We start from the raw sequence: 20,469 nt of genomic DNA on the forward strand, positions 1-20,469 counted from the left end.
ACACCTAGTTACGGAGTAGAGAAGCACGTTTTCAACTCGTGTACCGCACCGTACCGTACCTTTAAACCATGCTCTGCTGTGCAGCCCCGGAAAGCTGGAAACATTGTGCGACATGCTGCAGCAGCAACAGCAGCAGCAGCGAGAACTGCTGCTTGTCTCGCTGTATCAGGAAATCGTTGCAAGGGGAGGCTGAAAGGTTGAGGGAATGGACTGGCCGCATCTCGATCCGGGCCGCCACACCCTCGAGACTATTGATTGGATGACAAGTGCAAGGCTTGAGAGAAACGATGATGCGTAGATTGGGCCCAACGCTCTGGAACTGTTGATGCCGAGAGTAGAGGCTGAGAGGCTGAGATCTGATCTGATCCGAGATTGATCGTGTCTGAAGGCAAAAAAAAAAAAAAAAACTTTATTGTCGGTTAGAAAATGTGGTCTCCTTTAGAGATTAGCTATTCAACATGGCGAAAGAGTACATACCGAGAGAAAAAGATCGTTGGCATCATGACCACGGCCCATCATGGATCCTTTGCTGGACCCCCCTGTCTCACATGACGCCAACGACTTTCTTTTTTGAGCCTCTTCCATTCAAGTCAAGTCAAGTCACGACCTGACCTGACCTGGCCTGATCCTAGGAACCTGGAGTTTCTTAGCTCTTACTGGGTGCTGTGCTTACGCATGCGCCAGCCCTGCCAGGACCTGTCTACATGTTTAGCCTGTCTTTGTACCCCCCCCAAGTTCTCCCACTTCTCCCACTTCCATTTCTTTTATCCAATAGCGAGGCTCTCACTTGGACGCAAGGCTCCATTTTGTCTCGGAAACTGCCAGCCCGTTTTTATTGTTAATGGCAGGTTTCCCTCTCAACTATTAAGTAGCGTCGATTCGCTAGTTGATTCCCCCCGATGGCCGTTGCAACTGCGGCGTTGTCTCGATCGTTCTCGTCAGCCAGAATCTCGAAAACCTCAAGAGAGAGGGAAGCGACAACGACAACGACACCCCTTTTTACAATAACCCCCGACTCACAACGGATTTTAGTTACATTTCTTTTCGAGAGAGAGAGCGCGCACGCGCTGTATTCCGTTGTCCGCGGACGTTCCAGGAGGGCCAAAGAGGAGATTGTCCTGTACTGTACACACACAAACAAGAGCAAGATCGGCGACAGATGCGAAACTGGGGTCCCTTCTCTCTGCCGCGGGGAGAAAGAGGTCTTGATCGAGTACCGTCTACATCCAATGCTACAACACATACACATACACATACACATACACATCTTCTACTGAGAACCCTGCCCTGGCCCTGGCCCTGGCCCTGAACGTTTCCTGTGGTTTCCTGCATCGCGATCTGTGATAACTACTGGTCTCTATGGTAATTGGCCATGCTTGCGTTTCTGGGGCGAGTAACTTTTCGGTTACGCTGTGAAGAAGAGGAAAGTTTCCTTTGTCTGTATTTCAACTTTTATTATCTTAACCCTCAACTCAGACAAGAGCCTTTCCCCTCCCTTCCCCTCCTTCTTCCCTTCCCAAATCTTGAATCTTGGATTTTGGATCTTGGATCTTGGATCTGAACGGTTTTCTTGGCCCCATCGAGCCGGGATGTGTTTTATTTTAGGTTCATCCTCCCATGCATCCCCGGTTTGCAGCACAGCACAGCACAGCACAGCACAATACAACACAGCATGGCACAGCAATCTGCAAAAGCAAGGAATGGAATTAGCATGCTCCCGATTATCGAACTGAATCATTGAATGAGGGCTTGTCGTAGGTTCCGGTTGCTGGATTGGCGACCAAAGTCTATCTATCTGGTGCTGTCGAATTCGTAACTCAATCACTGGTTGCTCGAAATGCATTACCATTTGAAATCCGACAGCGTACTTGATGTTTTTGCCCCCGAGTTTTTGAAGTAATTACTGTTATTGGCTTCGACGTCATGAGTCTCCGACCCCGGCCTGCCATCGTCATCCGTTTTGCCTTGTAAGACACAAGTTGATGATGCTGTTGTGTGACTCGCGAGCTCCAGGGTACGAGTTCTTGTGACCATTTGACTCGTTGGCTTCATTCCTGTGTCTCCGTGCCCGTGCCCGTGTCCGTCAACTTCAGTTTCAAACACCCGAGCATAGTCTTCCATGACCGTTTGAACCCCGAGATGAGTTTAGACTGAAGGCGTCTAAAACTCTCGTGATATACGCAGGGTCCTCTCAAGTTTTCTAGGGGACCCTCATTCTGTCTAGCAGCTTTACTAGGTGCTTACTAGGAACTGCCTAGTGCTAAATTGGAAAAATCTACAACACTTCCCAGTTGTCAATGTGTCCATCCATCCTAGCCCGTTCCCAAACCAAGTACTGTATACATGTCAGAGACTAGGGCCTCTCCACCAAGTTTCTGGATATGTTTTGTATGTATAGGGACAAGACAACATCCCCGATCTCTCTTCCCTTTCCTTCTGATTTAAATTGGTATGGCTTGGTTGAGTCTAGTCTAGTCTTAACTCTAGGTGCTTCTATGCATGTATTCTTCATCGTCTGCTGAGACTGTGACGCCTATGATTTTGCCCGTTTTCCTTTATCTTTGAACATGTCTGCCTCCTCTTGACTTGTTCACAACAGACACGATCAAACTTGAGCTGAACTGTCAAGTTCGCCTCTTCTCCCATTTGGGAGCTCGTGTGTCTCTTTATCGTAAAGGCCAGTTAGTCCTTTTACATCGACACCCCCCGAGCTAGACTCTTGTCTCTCCGCGTGCCTCTAGAATTGTCCCCGGATTGGTAAGTCTCTCTGGTGTATGACGATCTCTATATTTTGCTGCACCTCATCTTCAACAACCCTCTACATATCTTTGTCGACGTATTCTATTTCGGCACTACGGCCTGAAGTAGAAGACCCCGTCTTTCTCCTTTCCCCTGTTCCCATTTCTTTCTCTCTTATTTAGCAAGCAACCCCCCAGGATAGTTCGCCTGTTCCCTTCTCATAGCCTACTCGGTACATAACTATTTCAACGCTGAGACTCCCGGAGCCAGCCCCGTCTCCCCCCCTACACATACCCCTGTCAGAAAATCCCAGACAGAACAAAGTGGGCTCGACTTCGGCAGCCGTTTTAAACGATTCTCATCATCTTTAAACCTATGACATCTTCCCGCTGCTCAAGGAGTACCAGTACTACTTCATCTCATTAAACCCCCCACTATCTTATACCCTCATACATACACTTCCACTCATACAACGGAGATGCTTCGCTCAGCCTCAGCGATACGATCTTTGTAATCTTACTATCCCACAGAATCCATGTCTATCTTGTCTACGGCTTGTCCTCGTCATCTGGACACTGCTTCGGCCACATTCATGCACTCGACACGCTCTCAACGGCTACGCCAACAAGATCGCAATACTCGTCTTCATCCCCAAACTCAGCAAACACGACGACGATATAGCAGCCAAGGCATCGCATAGAACTCGGGGATATCTATCAACTTCTTTTCTTTTCACCTCAAAGCAACACTACCTACCTAGGTACTTACTTACTTCTGGCTCCTTTTTACCAACAACGCATCATTACAGAGGCTCGCACCTTATTAGAGAGTTTCGACGCCCGCTACGACACTACCAAGAGTAACGACTCAAGAACACAACATATATACCCTCTATCTGTCTCATAATCTTCTTATTGTACTATACGCACGCAATCTATAGACGTTCATGTCCTCAGAAGGCACGTCGCAAGCTGCCGCGACCGATTCCGCCTCCGGTCCCGGTTCTGGCCCCGGACCTCGACAATCGCGGGCTTCCGATCCGCCTACCGATTCCGATCACGAACCTCCGGACTCGGGCCGGCAGCCGTCGCAAGTAACACAATCACAGCCACCATCGCCTTCTGCCAGCACTTCTCGCCATCGAGATGTCGCCCCTCGCGATTTCGTCCGACTCTTCCAGTGTCAGATCTGCTCACTGCCTCTGGATGAGCCTATCAGTCTCCCCTGTGGTAAGAGTCTGTGCCGGCGCTGTTTACCAGGCACACACATGCGCGCCAACATAACATATCCCGCCGCTCCAGAACGACTTCGTGGCTTCAAATGTCCTTTTGAGGACTGCGGCAAGGAACATGCCATTGGCGACTGTGCTGTTGATGTTGTGCTCAACAAGACGGCGCAACACGTGAGGGAAGAGATCGAAAGATTCAAGAACGAGTCTTGTACCACCAAACTGGCGACCAAGGTCATGTGGCCTGACCCTTGGGCTGCTGCAGGCGTTTCTTCTATGAGGGACGATGATGAAGCATATACAAAGGTGATACCCGGTGGAAAGGTTATTGCCACTTATCGCCTTGCGGAGGAGGGTGACTTGTCTTATGAGGCCGATGTATACTACGACGAAATTACATCGGCGACGCCCTCACCACCTCCTGATGCTGATGATACAGGGCTCGTTCGAAAGGCGCAAGATGCCACTCGCGCCGAGATGGACTGTCAGGTCTGCTACGCACTCTTCTACGACCCTCTTACAACCTCTTGCGGACATACTTTCTGTCGGTCATGCCTACATCGCATTCTCGACCATTCACGGTATTGCCCGATATGTCGTCGCCCACTGGCTATCAGCCCCCTATTGAGTCAAACTTCATCGCCCTCCAACCAGACTATCAAGCGCATCATCGAAACATTCTGGTTGGAGGAAGTCAACGCTCGAAAGGAAGCACTGGATGCTGAAAGGGTGGCTCAGATGCAGGATTACGACCTTGCTCTTTTCGTCTGCACACTGTCGTTCCCCCAAATGCCGACATTCCTACATATCTTTGAGCCAAGGTATAGACTCATGATCCGGAGAGCACTGGAAGGAGACCGTACTTTCGGTATGGTCATACCTAAACGGCCCCAATATCCTGGTGATGCGAACTTCCATGATCTAGGCACGCTTCTCCGCATCGTCAATGTCCAGTTCTTCCCAGATGGCCGGAGTCTTATTGAGACCGTGGGCCTGTCACGCTTCCGCGTTCTCGAGCATAGTTACCTTGACGGATATATTGTCGGCAAGACTGAAAGGATAGACGATGTTAGTCTCGAGGATGAAGAAGCTGCTGAGGCTGCTGAAGCAACACCGATAGAGACTGACGATCAACAACAACCCCTGCAGACTATGGATATTGCTAAGGAACCAACTGAACCAACACCGACATCTCCATTACCGCGGTCTGATTCATCCAGTCCGCACATGCCGACCTCGATTACGGAGATCGACTCAATGTCTACGCAGAGTCTTATGCACCACGCGTCATCTTTCGTCGCTCGAATGCGTCAACAGAGCGTCCCCTGGTTGACAGAACGCATGTTGACGATATACGGCGAGTGTCCAGAAGACCCTGCTATCTTTCCCTGGTGGTTTGCCAGTATGTTGCCGGTCAAAGACATTGAGAAATATCGACTCCTGGGCACATCCAGCGTACGTGAGCGACTCAAGATATGCTGCACGTGGATCGTGGAATGGGAGACATCTAGATGGTAAGTCAAATTTATAACCTCTCAACTTTTCATGCATCCTATGCCGTATCAAGCCCCCTCACCATATACATTGCCCCTCATTGAGCCCGTGCTCGTCGTCGTGTCCGTCTCTCAGGCTAAAACGACGTCTCCCATTCCAGGACAAAGCTGATCCATGGCCGCCCAGGTCCATTCACGGCTGCACAATCCTCTGATTGACAATGCCTGCCCTGCTATCTCTTGCTCGGCTTGGTTCTGCAATTTGTGCTCTTGCTTTTCTGCTATGCTGTGCAGATGTTGTACCAAGCATAAGACGGTTCGCGGAGTTGATGTTATTCCACTTCTGACACCAACAGGACCATCACGACTCGACGATAGTTAGGGCGGTCTGGTTTGCATCATGGCATTATAACGCATCAAATGTTACAAGACAAAAGTCACAACAGAACGTGTTCATTTACATGGGGTTGAATATTGGTTAATTGATTGATTGATTCGGTCGGGAGGCATTTAGTCATAGCATCTTATAGTACAGTGAGTGATTTTGCGGATACCATACCCCCTTAGCTAAACTAGACATCTTTCCCATCACCGCATGTAGCAAGTTTCCAATCTCTATCACCAGTGTACGGCTTGGCCGTTCGTGTCCTGTGCTGCACTAGCATCTCCCCATTCTGGCACAGTAACTCCGGGGGCGTCAACCCATGTCCCAGGCATGACGTTGTCACGATCTGGAGGTTTTTGGTTTCCGTCTCCATCTCCCTTTCTATACCCATGCACACTTCCATTTATGTCCGTGGGAGCCCAGATGCCTACGTTGTTGTCAGCTCCTTGCCCAACACTGCTTGTGGTCTGTTGTTCACCCCCCCAGGCGCCTGGGAACGTGTCCTCGCCCCAATGCTCTCCGCTCTTTTTCGAATGGTTCGAGCCTTCTCCCGAGTCGTTTTGATTCTGATCTCCCTCGCCGGTTGGTTGTGGCAGTGAACAATCTTCCGGCTTACTATCCGGAGTGGTCTTGTTATTCCAATCGTCAACTGCCTGGCTGTTGCTCGCATCCCAGGCATTACCGTTCTGGTTGTTGTCTGGGGCCGATGCGGCCCAAGCATCTTGGTCCTTGTTGTCAGTTGGTCCATCGTTCCAGCCAGCTCCTTGATCGTTGTTTTTGTTCCAGCCGTTAGACCCGTTGGACCCGTTGGACCCAGCCTTGTCGGAACCTGTAGGCTGGCCATTTTCCGTGGGCACAGAACGGTGGCTTTCCCATCCGTTGTTTTGTGACTTTCTCTTATAATATGGATTTTCCTGGCCCTGGGTCGCTGAGTTAAATCCGGTCCGGCCCGTGTGTTTCTTTAATAATCACTTACAGTAAGAGTTCCGGGAGGTCCAACATTATTTTTCTCCGCTTTGGACACCGGAGTGTTTTTGTTGGCTACAGGGCTCCTATGTCCATAGTAGCCAGAGGGGGGGACTCCTGGAGGTGGGCCCATGGCGTACCATGGAGGAGGGCCCATTCCTTGGGTGATGGGAACATGCGAGTATGCATCTGGTGGTGGAGGAGCCCCTGTATAGCCTTGGTGGAATGGTGGCATCTGTGGATAGTTGGGATACTGCTGCGGATTGTTGTAGCCATAGTAGAAGGGGTTCTGCATCGGATGAGGCTGGCCAATTGGCAGAGGGCGGCCGAAGGCGTCACGCTCTGGGTACAGCGCATTGCTTTGGTGATTGCCGTAGGCAAGGCCGTCGTAGGCTCTCAAGATATTGTGTTCTGCATTGTAGTAAGCGTTAGGTGTTGGGTCTTGTGGAGTTTTGATCACGCGCTCTATCTGAACGACCTGAGCTCTGATGGGCTCGACAAACTGTGGTGGACGCATATGGGGAACTGGTAGTCCTTCGGGATAATTGCCCTTCTTGACTCCATCCTTTTGTTTAGGCTGTGCCTTTGCTTTTCCTTTCATAGTTCTGAACTTGCCTTGATTTGTGTCTTTGGGAGCTTCGGGGGCCTCATCAGCTGGGGCAGCCTCTTGGTCTTTATTGGCTTCATTTTCTGATTCCTGTGTCTTCTGTTTTGCTTGTTTTCCTTTCTGCTTCTTGTTATTCTTCTGCTTGCCTTTGTTCTGTTTCTTGGGCTCCTCTTCTGGCTCAGTTTCCTCCTCTGCTTCCTTGGGTGAGTCAGATGTTTCTCCTTCAACTTCTTGCTCTTGCTGCTGCTTAGCCTTTTTGTTCATCGCTTTTCGTTGCTTCTTGGTCATAGGAGGCTGGGGTGCGGTTTGCTGTTTCTTTCCATCTGTCTGCTTGCCTTGATTTTTGGTTTGGCTCCGTTTCTTAAGTGCTAGGATCTCAGACTCTGAATCTGAGTCAGAAGTATCGGGGTCAGGCTCTGCTGGTTTTGCTTTTTTAAGACACCTCCTCTTGTTCTTACCAGATTGTCGCTTGGTGTTGGGGGGTTCTTCTTCTTCATCCGAATCAGAAGTTTCGGGGCTTGGCGGTGTGATTTCCTTGCTCCTTTTCCGGCCTACTCTTTTCAGTATCTGTCGACCCTTTGTACATCTCCCACAGGGACAATTTGGTGCTGGGTCAGAGTCCCAGTCACTCTCAGCGTCTTCTTCGGCCTGTGACTGTCTGCGCTTCTTCTTTCTCTGCTTTTGGTGTTTCACGCACTCAACTGAGTAGTCAATATCAGAATCTGTGGCGTCAGAGCTTGATATGTATGCCGACTGACTGGAGTCTGACTCGGTTTCTGGTCCGGATTCGGATGCCTCATCTGAGGAGTCCACCATGGGAGTTGCGGTAGTGGTCTGCTTCATAGCTGATTTGATGGGACCATTTTGGCGAAAGTCAAACCGGACCTTCTTGGCCTCGGTCTTTGCTTCGTTGGCAGGCGGAGGAGGTGTATAGGTGCGTCCAGTGCGCGGGTAGGTGATCTTGACGGTGTCCTCTTCGGACTCATCATCAGTGGTGACCTCAACACGCACGACGTCTCGCTTCTTAGGGGGTTTATTCTGAGGGATGGCGCCGATAACAGATTCGATTGTTGTTCCAACTACCCATTCGCAAAAATGCGAGGGAAGTTTCGCTTTGCGATTTGACATCGCACCAAAGAAGTTTGCTGTACCAAAGAAATTGTCAAGATAGTTTGTCTTTAGTAAGGTCAAAAGGTCAAGAAAGAGATGATTATGCGTTTTTATTTTGAGGTTGGGCACAAGGAGTCACCCAGATGGCATGGGCAATAGTCGAAGGTTCGTTGTTGTCAGCTGCTCGCAGCTGCCAAGGCGAGGTGAAGACAAAGTGTTAATAGCCCTAGGTAGGTAGTGCTTGGCAATCTACAGATCAGAAAAGAAATGTAAAGAGGGCACGTAGCGGCTCTGTTTTGTTTTGGTGAAAGATGTAAATAAAATAGAAATGAACTGCGCTGAGATGAAAAGAGTTGGTTCGTGGTTGAGAAAAGAGGCAGGAGCGAGCTTGAGTTGGGGCTCCTTCCTCCTTGTGTATATAATTCACCTGTGCCTAGGTAGGTAGATACCTATTATCCACCTTCCAGTCACTAAAAGCAAACAAACTCCCCTACCTATAATTCACCATCACAGCTTCGCATTCAACTTCATCTCCTCCCATCTCTCATTAATAATAAGATTCTGCCAGAACCTCCACGTTGCAACAGCAACCGCCAGAGGAGGACATCCAAGCAATAGCCATGACCACCAATCAGGGCTTGCCTTTCTCAGATCCTTGATAGCCTTATCCAGCTGCTCCTTAAGCTCTTCTCGTGAACCATCGTTCCACAGCACTATTCCTTTGCCTTCTCCTCGTTCTTCACATCGCCGGGCCTTTTCTCGAACATCTGTCTGGCTACGCACTCTGTTCTCGGCATCTTCGGAGCTAAGGTGAGGATCACGCGCACGCAGACGCTGCATCTGAACTGCTGGGTCGTGGACTGCGACTACAGCTGTGACGCCGCAGAAGCGATCGAGGCCACTCTCGAATAGGAGTGGGATATCCAGAACCACAGCCCAATGGCCTCTGAAATAACACCCAACGACGGACTTGAACATCTCCCATCGGACAGCCGGATGAACGATGCGATTGAGAACTGCTCTGTCCTTCTTTCGCTCCTCTGAGTCGCCAAACACTCGTCTACCCAACGCCGGTCTGTTGAGTGGTCTGCCTTTGCCGTCTGGTCCATCTTCTGGCATCTTCTCTGATGGTTGCACCAGAAGTTCAGGTGTCGTAGGCCCAAAATGTTTCACAATAGCCTCATACCCACGAGTTCCCGGCTCCACAACCTTGCGCGCTAGAATATCTGCATCTATGATCGGGAGGTTGTAGGGTTGTGATGAGAGCATTGACGATACTGTCGTCTTGCCTGTGGCAATTGAACCCGTGAGACCGATGAGAAGCATGATGTCGTATCTGGGAAGTCGTCAGAAAATCTTCTAAGCTCATTAACTCGTCTTACCTGGGCCGGGTATAGACCTAACAAGGTGAGGCAATAAGCTGAGGTGGTCTTTGCCCCCCTTGCTGTCAGCCTTATACAAGGCTATCGAGCTTTTAACTTTTCAAATCAAGGCTTAAACAGTAAGGCCCCTTAGTAGGCCAGTATTCCCAAAAGTCAGTATCAGAGACGGTCTATCTGCCTCAATGGCGCAATTGCTGCCTTGACGAAGCAGTATAAATACCGCCTGTAAGTCTACCCTCGGCAGCTGCGTCAGCCTTCCTCTTTCATCCCACTCAAAGAATACCACGCCTAGACCACAAGAGTAAAAGAGTGTCTGCGCACAGAGCTCTGGGATGAACGCGAGGCAATGGCGGGATTCAGCGAGAATTTGAAGGAATTGGTTCTGTTTGTATAAGTTACATAAGTAGGTAGGTTAGTAGTTGGCGCACGCCAGAGATAAACCATAGACCGATGATGTAATTACCGAGGATGTACGAAACAGTCGGAGCAGTAGTAAGTAAGTTACCCCACATCTAATGCACCTCATTCATGGCTTACATTAGCAAGGGAATGCAACAAAACTTAGGCCTAACCTCTCTATCTTAGGTAACGAAAAGCCCTATGTAAGCTTAGGTAGATTTAGTATAATTCAGTACGGATTTACAGAGTAGAGACTCTTAGACTAAGTAATTTTAGTCCCTCATTTTAATATTAGAAGTCTTCTTTGCACCTCAGGGATTAGTAACTTGGCAAACTCACAAAATTGAGTAGCGCCTGTGGATCCAAGCTACTGTAGCCATTTGACCAATGGCAAAATGTCAGATCTTTATTTTTGGTTAAACCAATAAGACTGCTAAAGACAAGCATTAGAATACCCACAGGCGCTACTCAATTTCGTGAGTTTATACGGGTAAATCAACGACATGTGATGCTATTTTCTTCTTGTTCACGCAGAACAATCAGAGCGATGCCGTTTTATACAATTTCAATTAACCGTAGCAGTGAGTATCCTCATATGAATGATATGAAGTAATTTCCTATCTGCATTCGGTAGGTAGTGTTTCCTTGCGCAATTTCATAGCAGTCCATGCCCTTGTTCGTGAGACGTCTTATTCATCGATACAATCTCAATCGCACAACTGAGCATGAGCTCTCTATAAGTCGGAGAGTCGGAGAAAGTACGAGAAGCGCTATCATCCCTTTCAAAAAGTCAGCCTGTGCCACCTTATTGTCTCCGCACTACTTACATGGAAAATAGGGTGACAGTTCAAATCAAATTCTGAATCGAGGGCAGAGCCAACTGCAAAATTATGAGCACAACCTCGACCCAAGGTGGTGAGATATCTTACGGCTCGCGTTAAACGATTTCCCAATAATCATTCTTATGGGTTTCGTGGTATGTCTACAGATTATCAGCACATGATCGGGGAGATGAGGCAAAGGAGGGTTAACTTACTGGCCGCGTCGCTTAGTTGGGGAGTCGGACGGCGTAAAACCAACCCTCATCGGTCACATACCAGCGGGAGTCACCCATGTGATCAATGGTAAATCGGTTGCGCTGAGTCCAGTTCCCGTCAACTTCACGAACATAGTAGAAACGGGAGGGGTCATCGTCAGCTGGCTTGAAGTCCTGAGGCTCGTACATCTTGTTCGCATGCGCAAACTGAATCTGACGGAGCTGCTCTTCGCCAGCGGTACGACCAACACCAGTGACATCAGGGACATGGTGACCACCAGGGACATTACCTGCAAAGACGGGGACCGTGCCGGGCACAGCAGCTCCACCAGCAACGCCGACCGTGGGAACGCCTGGGACCTGCTGAACCTGCTGCATGAACTGCTGGGGCTGGTGGCCAGCAACGAGGACTGGCTGTTGGCCCATGGTCGGCTGCTGGTAGTAGTAGGGCTGTTGCTGGACAACGTAGCTGCCTTGAACGGTAGGCTGGGGAGCCATACCACCGACGGCGGGCTGCTATAAGACTTGTCAGCATTTGCTAATAGTTGTGATGAGATTTTGAGGAACGAGTGAAAGAAATAGGTAGACCGCCACCGAGCCACTGAAATCGCGGAGGTGCACTGAAACACTTGATTCAGGCCAACTCCATGCCCAAGTTAAAACGCAAAGATTAATCAGCAAATTGAACTTGCATAATACGTATAGCCATTCAAATAGAATGTCTTGGGCACCACAACTGTAGTGCAGGCGGGAGTCGTCATTGGTACAGGAGACAAGAGAGGGGCAGAAGAGGTAACATAAGAAAAAGAAGAAGGTGCACAAACTTGAACACCGGCATAGGCCCCGACTGGGACACCAGCGAGACCATTGTCAAAGCGAGGCACATAGACGTGCTGCATAGGACCAAAGGTAGTGTCAGGGACAGGCGGCTGAAAGTTCATGCCATGAACAGGAGGCGCAGCGTTCTGATAGTCACCCATGTTCGCGGTGTTGACAGCGGGAGACTGGGGTCCGATTCCGATGTAGGTGATTGGAGATGGGGTGAATTGGTTTTGGCCTGCGCTGATGAAGGGAGCAGGATGAGGATGCGGGTGAAATTGAGGGGGGAGAAATTGGTGCTGCTGAGGGGTAGGCGAGACGAAACCAGTTGGCACTTGTTGCGCGAGGCTCTGGGTCGGGTCGGCACTGATATGCCACTGAGGCTGTGCGTTAGGGCCTAGGCCGAGCGCAGGGAAGCTCGTAGGTTGATTGCTACCCTTTTCCTCCGGCGCAGAAGTGGTTGCTCGGGGAGCAGCAGTTGTTGTCGTAGCCCGAGCAGTGCTGGGAGCTGTAACACCGTTGATACCAGCACTGAAGCCGCCGCTGGGGGAATTGGCAGTGGTGTAGCCCGTGATGCCCTCGCTGAAGGCGCCAGATGTAGATGTAGATGCAGAAGTAGCAGTGACAGTAACAGGCTTAGTCTGAGAGCCAAAGTGCACTTGACGAGTCTCGGGGGTCTTGGGTCGTCGAGGAATTTTGGGGGACTTGAAGGCGCTGGCACCTGCCGAGGCCATGATCGCTTCTTTTGTGTGCAACTCGAACAATTGAGACTGGGAAATAAATCCACTTTCAGGGCTCGTGAATCAGAAGCCTCAGGATCTCGTGATACCTTCGAGGGAGGAAATGAAGGGAAGAAGATGAGGAAGAAGAAGAAGAAGCTCTCAGATAGGAGAGACACTTCGAGAATGTATACCTCTCGTGCGTACAGGGCACACACAAACAGCGCTCAAGGCGTCAATACAGCACAAACACAGCATCAAAACTTGGTTTGTTTATGTTTTGTTATCCTTCAATGGCACGTTTTGTGGCGACTTTGCCCTCCAGTCGCTTGTCACTGGCAGTCCAGGCGCAGGCTCGGGACCAGGTGGCCCGCAAGATTGAAGGGGATTTGATAGGGTAAAGGGCCACGATAATGGAATTGACGAAACTGGTGAAAGGCAAGGAAATATGTATGCTCACCACTCTCTGAAGCTCCCAGTTCTGCCCATCATGGACCCAGACCGACTGCTTAGGTGCTTTGTGCAAATTATCATAGGGGTCTTCGCATTTTGTCCATGTCCACGGGAAACAGGGGAGGCACATTATGCCGTCGATATTATAATAAATGCAACGATGCAGTTTTAAAGGATTTATAAAGGGAATGTGTGGTTTTATGGTGAAGTTGAGTGGGTGGTGGATGAGTAAAGCTGACTTTTGTCATGCCCACTGTGGTGACAGTGCTTCTGCCTTGAGCATGCGATATAAAGTAAGGTAGTCAAGCTCCCGTAAACTTGAGATCTTCCAGTATAGGTATCTAGGTATTAATACAGTGTCCTCAATCTCTTGCGATGTACTCATTTGTTCACTTGTGTGAACTTGCCAAACTAAACAATGGGTTGGTCTATTGTACTCAGTGCATAATTGTATATAAAATCGCACGTCCACTACGCAATTTCATCCTCTCGCTTCATGTGTGAACAATTCGTCGTCAAGATAGCAACTCATCCACGAGGAATTAGGATCCATCCCTTTTCATCCCATGAATCGTTGTCAAAAGGAGCCAGACTCGTCAATCATTGTTGTTCATACTTGGAAAATCAAGCGTCCCCATAGTCGCAAGTTTCGCCCCGTCTAGCGCTTGTTTTGCTTTCGCTGCTCGCTGGATTTCTTCCTGGGTGCGGCTGGCGAGAAGTTCATCCACGATATCAAGCTGGAAAGATGACAGCCCGGCTCCGCCAAAGAATAATTCAGCTTGGTTCATGAGTTCATCTACTTCAGGCCACCACCGTCGAAGTCGAACCTTCTAGGGCTATTCACACAATGTTAGCATAGGTAGCCAATAGCGGGCACCAATGACGCTCACTCGAATAAAAACTGGGTGTTTCTTTGCTCGAACGCCTTCGAGGAGCTCTTCGTAGGTTGTTTCGTTCAACTTTGTCCACGTGCTCAGACGGTCTGGCAACTTGCCGGCGGGAATATAGAAATTAGAGCTGCTTCTCAACTTCAAAACCCATGAGTATCTCTCACTTTCAGGTTTCTCTGCCAGCACCAATTCATGCAGCTGGCGAAATAAGCCTTGGGCCCTCTTTCGCTGTGCTTCATCTCCACGTTGCCGAACAATCTCGAGTCTATGTATAAAGATGTTGATAGTATGCCAGCTCTGCTCACTGTCGGGAGGAAATCTGACTTTCATTCGTGAAAGTAATCCCTCCATGCTGACGTCGCTGGGTAGATTGACACACTGGTAAGTGATCTTACCGTCGACCCCTAAATCGAGGACCTTGACCTGGTAGTAGCCTGGCAGCTGTTCTTTGCCAACAGCCAAGCAAGTTTGAGCTATCATAGTGACCAAATGACTGAGTTGAAACCTTGTTCGCACATCATCCCATCTTGCTGGCTCCCGGTCCGGATCGTAAGCGTTGGGCTCCCACAGCGTCTGACATGTTTCTTTAACCTCTTCCTCAACCAAGTGCTGCAGTTTTGTTAGAAAGGCCTTGTCTCTGTCGACCTTGGTGCGATATGCAGCCTCCAGTTCAAGGCGTCGTTTCCGGAGGTCCTCTGCGATCTCCCGCTTTTCTGCAGGCAGAGGTGTCGTTATGTCGAACGGTACAAACCACGTCCGGTCGAAGCCATCGAACACGTTCATCCCGTTGTCCGCAACCTCGAAGCCAGCCCATTGTGGGCTCCAGAAAGCTGTCAGATTAGTTTGACCCTTGACATGGACGATCTGTGCCCTTGCTCTCCAGTGATCAAGGCGATATTGTATCATGATCTCTTTGAACTCTCTCAGGTTCGCATCCGCGATGCCTTGTTTGGGGGTTCGTGCTTTCCGGGTCTGCTTGGGTGCCTTGCTTGATGATGCCGCATTTGTGTCGTCCTGTGGATTGTCAGTAGCGCTGAAGGGGTCTCTGGTGAGCGCTGGAGATGGGCGATCGTCGCGAGTGTGCCCTTCAGCGGCATCTGGATAGATCTGGAATGCCCCTTGGCTGTTACCAAAATCGAGTTGTTCCATGTTGAGTGGTGTGTGTTGTTGGAAATGTCAAGCCATCTCAACTTATGTGAAGCGGATGAAGATGAGAGGTTGAGGGTGCTATATAATCTTTTGCTGTGAATGTGTGTTTGTGGTAAACAGACGGTGAAGTGGTAGGCGCCTCTTCCTTGGGCACTCAATCTCGGTCACCTCAGTGCTGACACTGTCAGGAGGTACTGCTGCCATGAACCAAATGGAAGCACAGGCTGCCATGAAAACCTACTGGCTAGCCGAATTTAACCTAACTTACAGTAGGTACTATTCAAACATTTTAATCATTAATGACCAGACGCCCAGTCCCTATCACAATCGTCTAATGCTCGCTGACCGAACCTCATGTAACTAATGTACACTTGCCCATGGGAGGAGAGATGTCCGTTACAATCCATATGCTACCAAACTCCTAGTCTCGCCCATATCATATACAACGGGGGATCCCTTCTCTTCCCGTACTTCATCCTCCAGCTCGCCTCTCTTCGTTCATTTTTTCGTCGGTGCCGCGCGCCCACAAAGGCACGATTAAAACGAGTCGATCAATTGACGACAACGGTGAATAGGTGTATCATAATGGTATCACAGAGTAAGCTCGTCAGAAACCGCAGGAACGGGCTCTGGGATAGGGAAGAAAGATCGTCGGACAATCTGGAAAGCAGTTAGCAGCTGAACGGGGTATAAAAACACAGAGTGGCACTTACAGCCCAAGCACCAGCGACAGAAGCCACAATACCACCAGAGATGGCCATGGGTCGAAGTCCACGGGTGCTCTTGAAGAGCATACCACTCAGCGCACCAGCGAGGACAGTGTTTCCGGCATCATGCTTTCCGCGGACAGATCCGATCAATGAGTTGATGCAGTTGTAGATAATAGCGACGACACCCAGCGAGTTACCGAGAAAAGGTCCTCGTCGAGTAACCGAGTTGAGAACAGCGTTCAATCGCAGCTTGGGAGGTTGACCAGCCGACCTTCGGAGACCCTCCTGCAGACCCCAAGCACCTCCAATTCCCAGACCAGCAAGATATGTGATTCCGGTACCATAACACAAGTCGTCTGTGAAGCCTCGCGAGGGCAGGACTGATTGGCCACCAGGCAACTCGGACAGGGCTGAATCCTCGAGGGAAATATATTCAAGCGTATCTCTGTTGAGGCCGGCGAGGGGATGTAATTGCGAGGGGTCGGCAAAGGCAGAGCTCTGAAGAAAAGACTCGACGCCCTGACCTTCCGTGGGGTCGTAGGCGTAATGCGCGGGTTCTTGTGTCGTGGGTTGTTGGTGCGACTGAGACTGCGACTGTTGCTGCTGGTGAGCGGGCTTATTGCCGCTGGTAAAAGCGTTCCAGAGAGAAGACATTATGGGCGATGACGACCGAGTAGGCGAGGAGAGAGGGTGGGCGAGATGTAGATTTGGGTGGATTAATCGGCCTTGACAAAAGTCGCACGTCAACGAGAGTCTTGTCCGAATCTCGGGCAAATCTGAAGGCTTCCTCCGGTTTAGATTTTTTTGGGCTCCACTTCTGCCCGTTCGCCCATCAAAGATTCCTCCAGATTCTTTCTGTCACGTGCTATCACGGCCTGGACCCCGAAGGATACTGACGACGAGGAGACATTACAGCGACGTAAAATGTTTGATAGTGTTTTTATTGATGAGATATTCTCTATCAGTGCTTAAACCTATGCGCAGTCGTGACGCACTGCAACATAATCTGAAACAATACAACGACTGGCTATACTCGCAAATCCGGTACATACAAATTTGGTACGAGCAAAGGGCAACGCTATGCGCAGATTTTGCATGCAATGACTCTTTAGGTATACAGTTTCGTCTGTATCATGAGACTTCACGTGGTGGTGTCGATTTGAACGACAAATTGGCCTGTTCGTAGCCACCGAAAAGTTTGCAGCAGACTTTTAGTTGCCCAGCCACTTTTGGAGTATCTCCAGAAAACAAAATCTGCAGCCGTGAGGATCAGCAGAGATTGACGGCTATGGTGTTTCTCTCTAAGAGCACACAGAAACCCAGGGCAGATATATGAGCAGTCGATCCTCATATATAGGCTAACTCAAAGGAGAGCAGGCCACACACGCGCAGTCTACGAGCTTACGATACTGAAGATTTAGAAATTCGATAGTATGTCGAGATCACCCCACAGTCAAAGAACCTCTGACGACGTCCATGGCTGATTAGGAAGAGCGATCACGTTGCTATAGGAGGCCGGGAACGGAAAACCAGATATCGACAAATCTGACTCTCAGCAAGCCGCTTTCGCGGAGCCGCCATTAAGTAAAAAATTCACATGACGGTGAAAGTTTCACTCTACTGATAGATAGAAAAGAGAAAAGAAAAATCGAAAGGATGGGAGAAGATTGGCTTTTTATACCACCAACTCTTCGCGAGTGATCACGCTAATACCAACGTGGCCGAAGTATCGGTGCGTGCCACTGCTGGCACTGCAGGGATTTTTGCCCGAGAGGGTTACATAAAATTTCAGAGGGTGGGGCTTCAAATGGACTCTTTTGGCGGGCCAAAAACTATTTGTTTGGCTGTATCATGGGCTTCAGAGTTGTCTATCAACGCTTCGGTTTAGTATCACCGATATACCCAGTAGATGCCAAAGCAAATCTCGGCTTCTTACATCAGATCTCTTTTCAATGGTCAACCGGGAAGGTCAAGCAATCCACTGCATATCTACAAATGCAAAACTCTGTGATACCAATGATGATGTTGTCGAACAGCAGGACTGAGACTTCAACTGTACATTTGACGGCATCTTGCCCCCATGAAACTGGAAAACATCTGACCCTAAAGTTAGGCGTCAAAGATAAGTTATGCAAAGATATCCCAAGTCTGTACTAAGTTTACCTGTTAAGTATTTGTATCACTTGGAAAAGAGGTCCCAAGTTTTCTTACGTCCCCTTGCTTGCCCGCAAAGACCTATTCTGCGCAAAGAATCTAGCCACCAACGCGTCCCAACTCGTTTGTTCCTTGTCATTCTAAATACATAACTCTCCGTTACTGAAACAGCAGGAGTGAGACAGATGTTGAGGTTGTACACAAAGGCGAGTACCACGTAAACCCAACTTCTTTGACTAAACTCTATGGACCAACGCATGATCAGTTATTGTCCAATCAATACGCGAGCCTCACCTTATGAAATAACAGAAAGCCATAAGTGATTCCCTGACCGAGCCAAATTCCAAAGACAATTGTGTATTATGCAAGGTATGGATGATTCTGGTTATTGTTGTTATTGTTGTATTATTTAACGTCCCACTAGGCTTCCCCTAGCCAATCTCCATAAGGAGTAAAGAGATATACTAAGCTAGCTAAAATAGGCTATTTTATATATAGGCCAGGTAATAGCCTACTAAAAATAAGGCTTTATAAGGCTATATATTTAAATTATAATAAAATCTTAGTAACTTCTTTACCCTTTTAATTTTAAAAAGGCCTTATTTCTAAGGCTTAGTCTTTATTAGTAAAGGTATATAAGCGTAGCTATTACTGCCTATTTAATCTAATTATTTAGCAGTTAAATTATTTAAACCTATTTTTTATAACTACTAGTAGTTATTTCCTTAAGTATATTAGCTTACCTACTACTAATTAACTAGGTATACTTTTCTTAATTAAAAAAAATATTAATATAAAAAAAAAAGAAAAAAGTATTTTTATTACCTAGTTAGGCAGTTAACTTACTTCTAGTATAAGTTTTAGGCCCTATTTAGTATTATAAGCAAATCTCTATAAAAAAGCTTATTACCTTTATAAACTTAATAAAGTCTTAGTATTTTCTACCTATTATTTAGTTAATTTTCCTTTAAGGTATAGGTATAAGCTATAGCCTCTTATTAAGGGCAATTTTTTAATAATAAAAAAGGTAGTTAGGTAATTTCCACTGCTTACAGGAGTATTTAAGCAGGGCATTATTATACTAAAATCTCTTATAATAGTTAGTAAAGTCTTTATAGCCCGTTCTGGCTACTAGTAAATAGTATAGTAAGTATCTATAGAGGCTAAGCTTTCCTAAATATTTTAGTATAGCCTTAAGGCTAAGGTTCTTATAGCTATTAGGGATATTAGTAATTTACTAGTCCTTAAAATCTTTCTTTATTCTAGCTTTAGCCTATCTATAAATATAGGCTAGTATTAGTTAAGCCCTAGGTAATTTTAAAAGTTTATAGCTAGCTTTAGCTAAGGTATTTACTTATTTATTACCTTTAATATCTATATACCTAGGGCACTATTTAACCCTAATAAGGCTATAGGCCTAAAATATCTATTAAAATTTAAAAAATATATTCTATAAGGAGTTTAAGGCATTTTACTATAACCCTTTAGCTACTAATATATTATCTAGGTATATAATTATACAGTCTTCTAGCCAGGCTAACTATATAGCTACTTTAAGGCCTTACAGAGCGCCTATTACCTTTGCATTAAAGACCTCTGCCTTCCCAAGTTACCTATTACCTTTACTAACTATTAGCCCTAATTAGTAAATTATATATCTATAGCTTATAGCCCTAGATATTAGCTATAACTTATTAAAGTATATAATTAAGTCTAAAGTATTAGTAAACTATAGCTAGGCATTAAAGCTAAGGGCTATATATTTCTTTAGGTAGCTTCTTTTTAGTAGTAGGAGGTATATATACCTTAGTGCTATAAGTTTAGGCTATAGTATAATAAGAAGGAGTTTCTAGGTATACTTAAGCTATATTAGACTATATATTTTATTCCCCCTTATATCTTTTAGGCTATTTAAAGTAATAACTAGCAAGTACCTTTTATCTAGTACTTATAGTTATATATAAAAGCATTTTTATTCTGCCTTTAGTATCTATTTAGCTAGTAAAATACTACTTTCTTTATTTATATAGTATTAGAATAGGTATTATTCTCTAGACTAAAAGTATAACTTATATTAAGTCCTTAAAGGTACCTTTTATAAGCTATATTAAGTAGTTTACTTTAGTATTAACTTATACCTTACTATTATCTTTATTAGCTACTACTAATATATACCTATAGTTAACTATCCTTAGAGTACTCTTTCCTATATACTATACTTTAAATATAT

General features: G+C 47.3%; 6 protein-coding genes across 6 annotated transcripts; 1 reads left to right on the plus strand and 5 right to left on the minus strand.

Annotated features, from left to right (window-relative positions):
- Positions 1–3,685: 3,685 nt before the first annotated feature.
- FSUBG_3182 (uncharacterized protein) lies at positions 3,686–5,485 on the plus strand (the record flags this gene model as incomplete). Its single annotated transcript, XM_036681036.1, has 1 exon — positions 3,686–5,485. The coding sequence occupies one exon, from the start codon at positions 3,686–3,688 to the stop codon at positions 5,483–5,485; it is 1,800 nt and encodes a 599-aa protein (XP_036541430.1).
- A 593-nt stretch (positions 5,486–6,078) lies between these two features.
- Positions 6,079–8,546, minus strand: FSUBG_3183 (uncharacterized protein; the record flags this gene model as incomplete). Its single annotated transcript, XM_036681037.1, has 2 exons — positions 6,079–6,765; positions 6,822–8,546. 2 exons carry the CDS (start codon positions 8,544–8,546, stop codon positions 6,079–6,081), a joined length of 2,412 nt encoding a protein of 803 aa, XP_036541431.1.
- A 489-nt stretch (positions 8,547–9,035) lies between these two features.
- On the minus strand, positions 9,036–9,854 carry FSUBG_3184 (dephospho kinase; the record flags this gene model as incomplete). The annotated part of the gene is made up of 1 exon (XM_036681038.1): positions 9,036–9,854. The coding sequence occupies one exon, from the start codon at positions 9,852–9,854 to the stop codon at positions 9,036–9,038; it is 819 nt and encodes a 272-aa protein (XP_036541432.1).
- A 1,503-nt stretch (positions 9,855–11,357) lies between these two features.
- Positions 11,358–12,898, minus strand: FSUBG_3185 (uncharacterized protein; the record flags this gene model as incomplete). The annotated part of the gene is made up of 2 exons (XM_036681039.1): positions 11,358–11,861; positions 12,170–12,898. 2 exons carry the CDS (start codon positions 12,896–12,898, stop codon positions 11,358–11,360), a joined length of 1,233 nt encoding a protein of 410 aa, XP_036541433.1.
- A 1,034-nt stretch (positions 12,899–13,932) lies between these two features.
- Positions 13,933–15,375, minus strand: FSUBG_3186 (uncharacterized protein; the record flags this gene model as incomplete). The annotated part of the gene is made up of 2 exons (XM_036681040.1): positions 13,933–14,166; positions 14,227–15,375. 2 exons carry the CDS (start codon positions 15,373–15,375, stop codon positions 13,933–13,935), a joined length of 1,383 nt encoding a protein of 460 aa, XP_036541434.1.
- Positions 15,376–15,966: 591 nt separating this feature from the next.
- FSUBG_3187 (mitochondrial import inner membrane translocase subunit tim23) lies at positions 15,967–16,739 on the minus strand (the record flags this gene model as incomplete). Its single annotated transcript, XM_036681041.1, has 2 exons — positions 15,967–16,035; positions 16,089–16,739. 2 exons carry the CDS (start codon positions 16,737–16,739, stop codon positions 15,967–15,969), a joined length of 720 nt encoding a protein of 239 aa, XP_036541435.1.
- Between the last annotated feature and the right edge of the window lie 3,730 nt (positions 16,740–20,469).

Source organism: Fusarium subglutinans (assembly GCF_013396075.1).
Source record: "Fusarium subglutinans strain NRRL 66333 chromosome Unknown NRRL66333_c0000027, whole genome shotgun sequence".
In the NCBI taxonomy this organism is placed as follows: domain Eukaryota; kingdom Fungi; phylum Ascomycota; class Sordariomycetes; order Hypocreales; family Nectriaceae; genus Fusarium; species Fusarium subglutinans.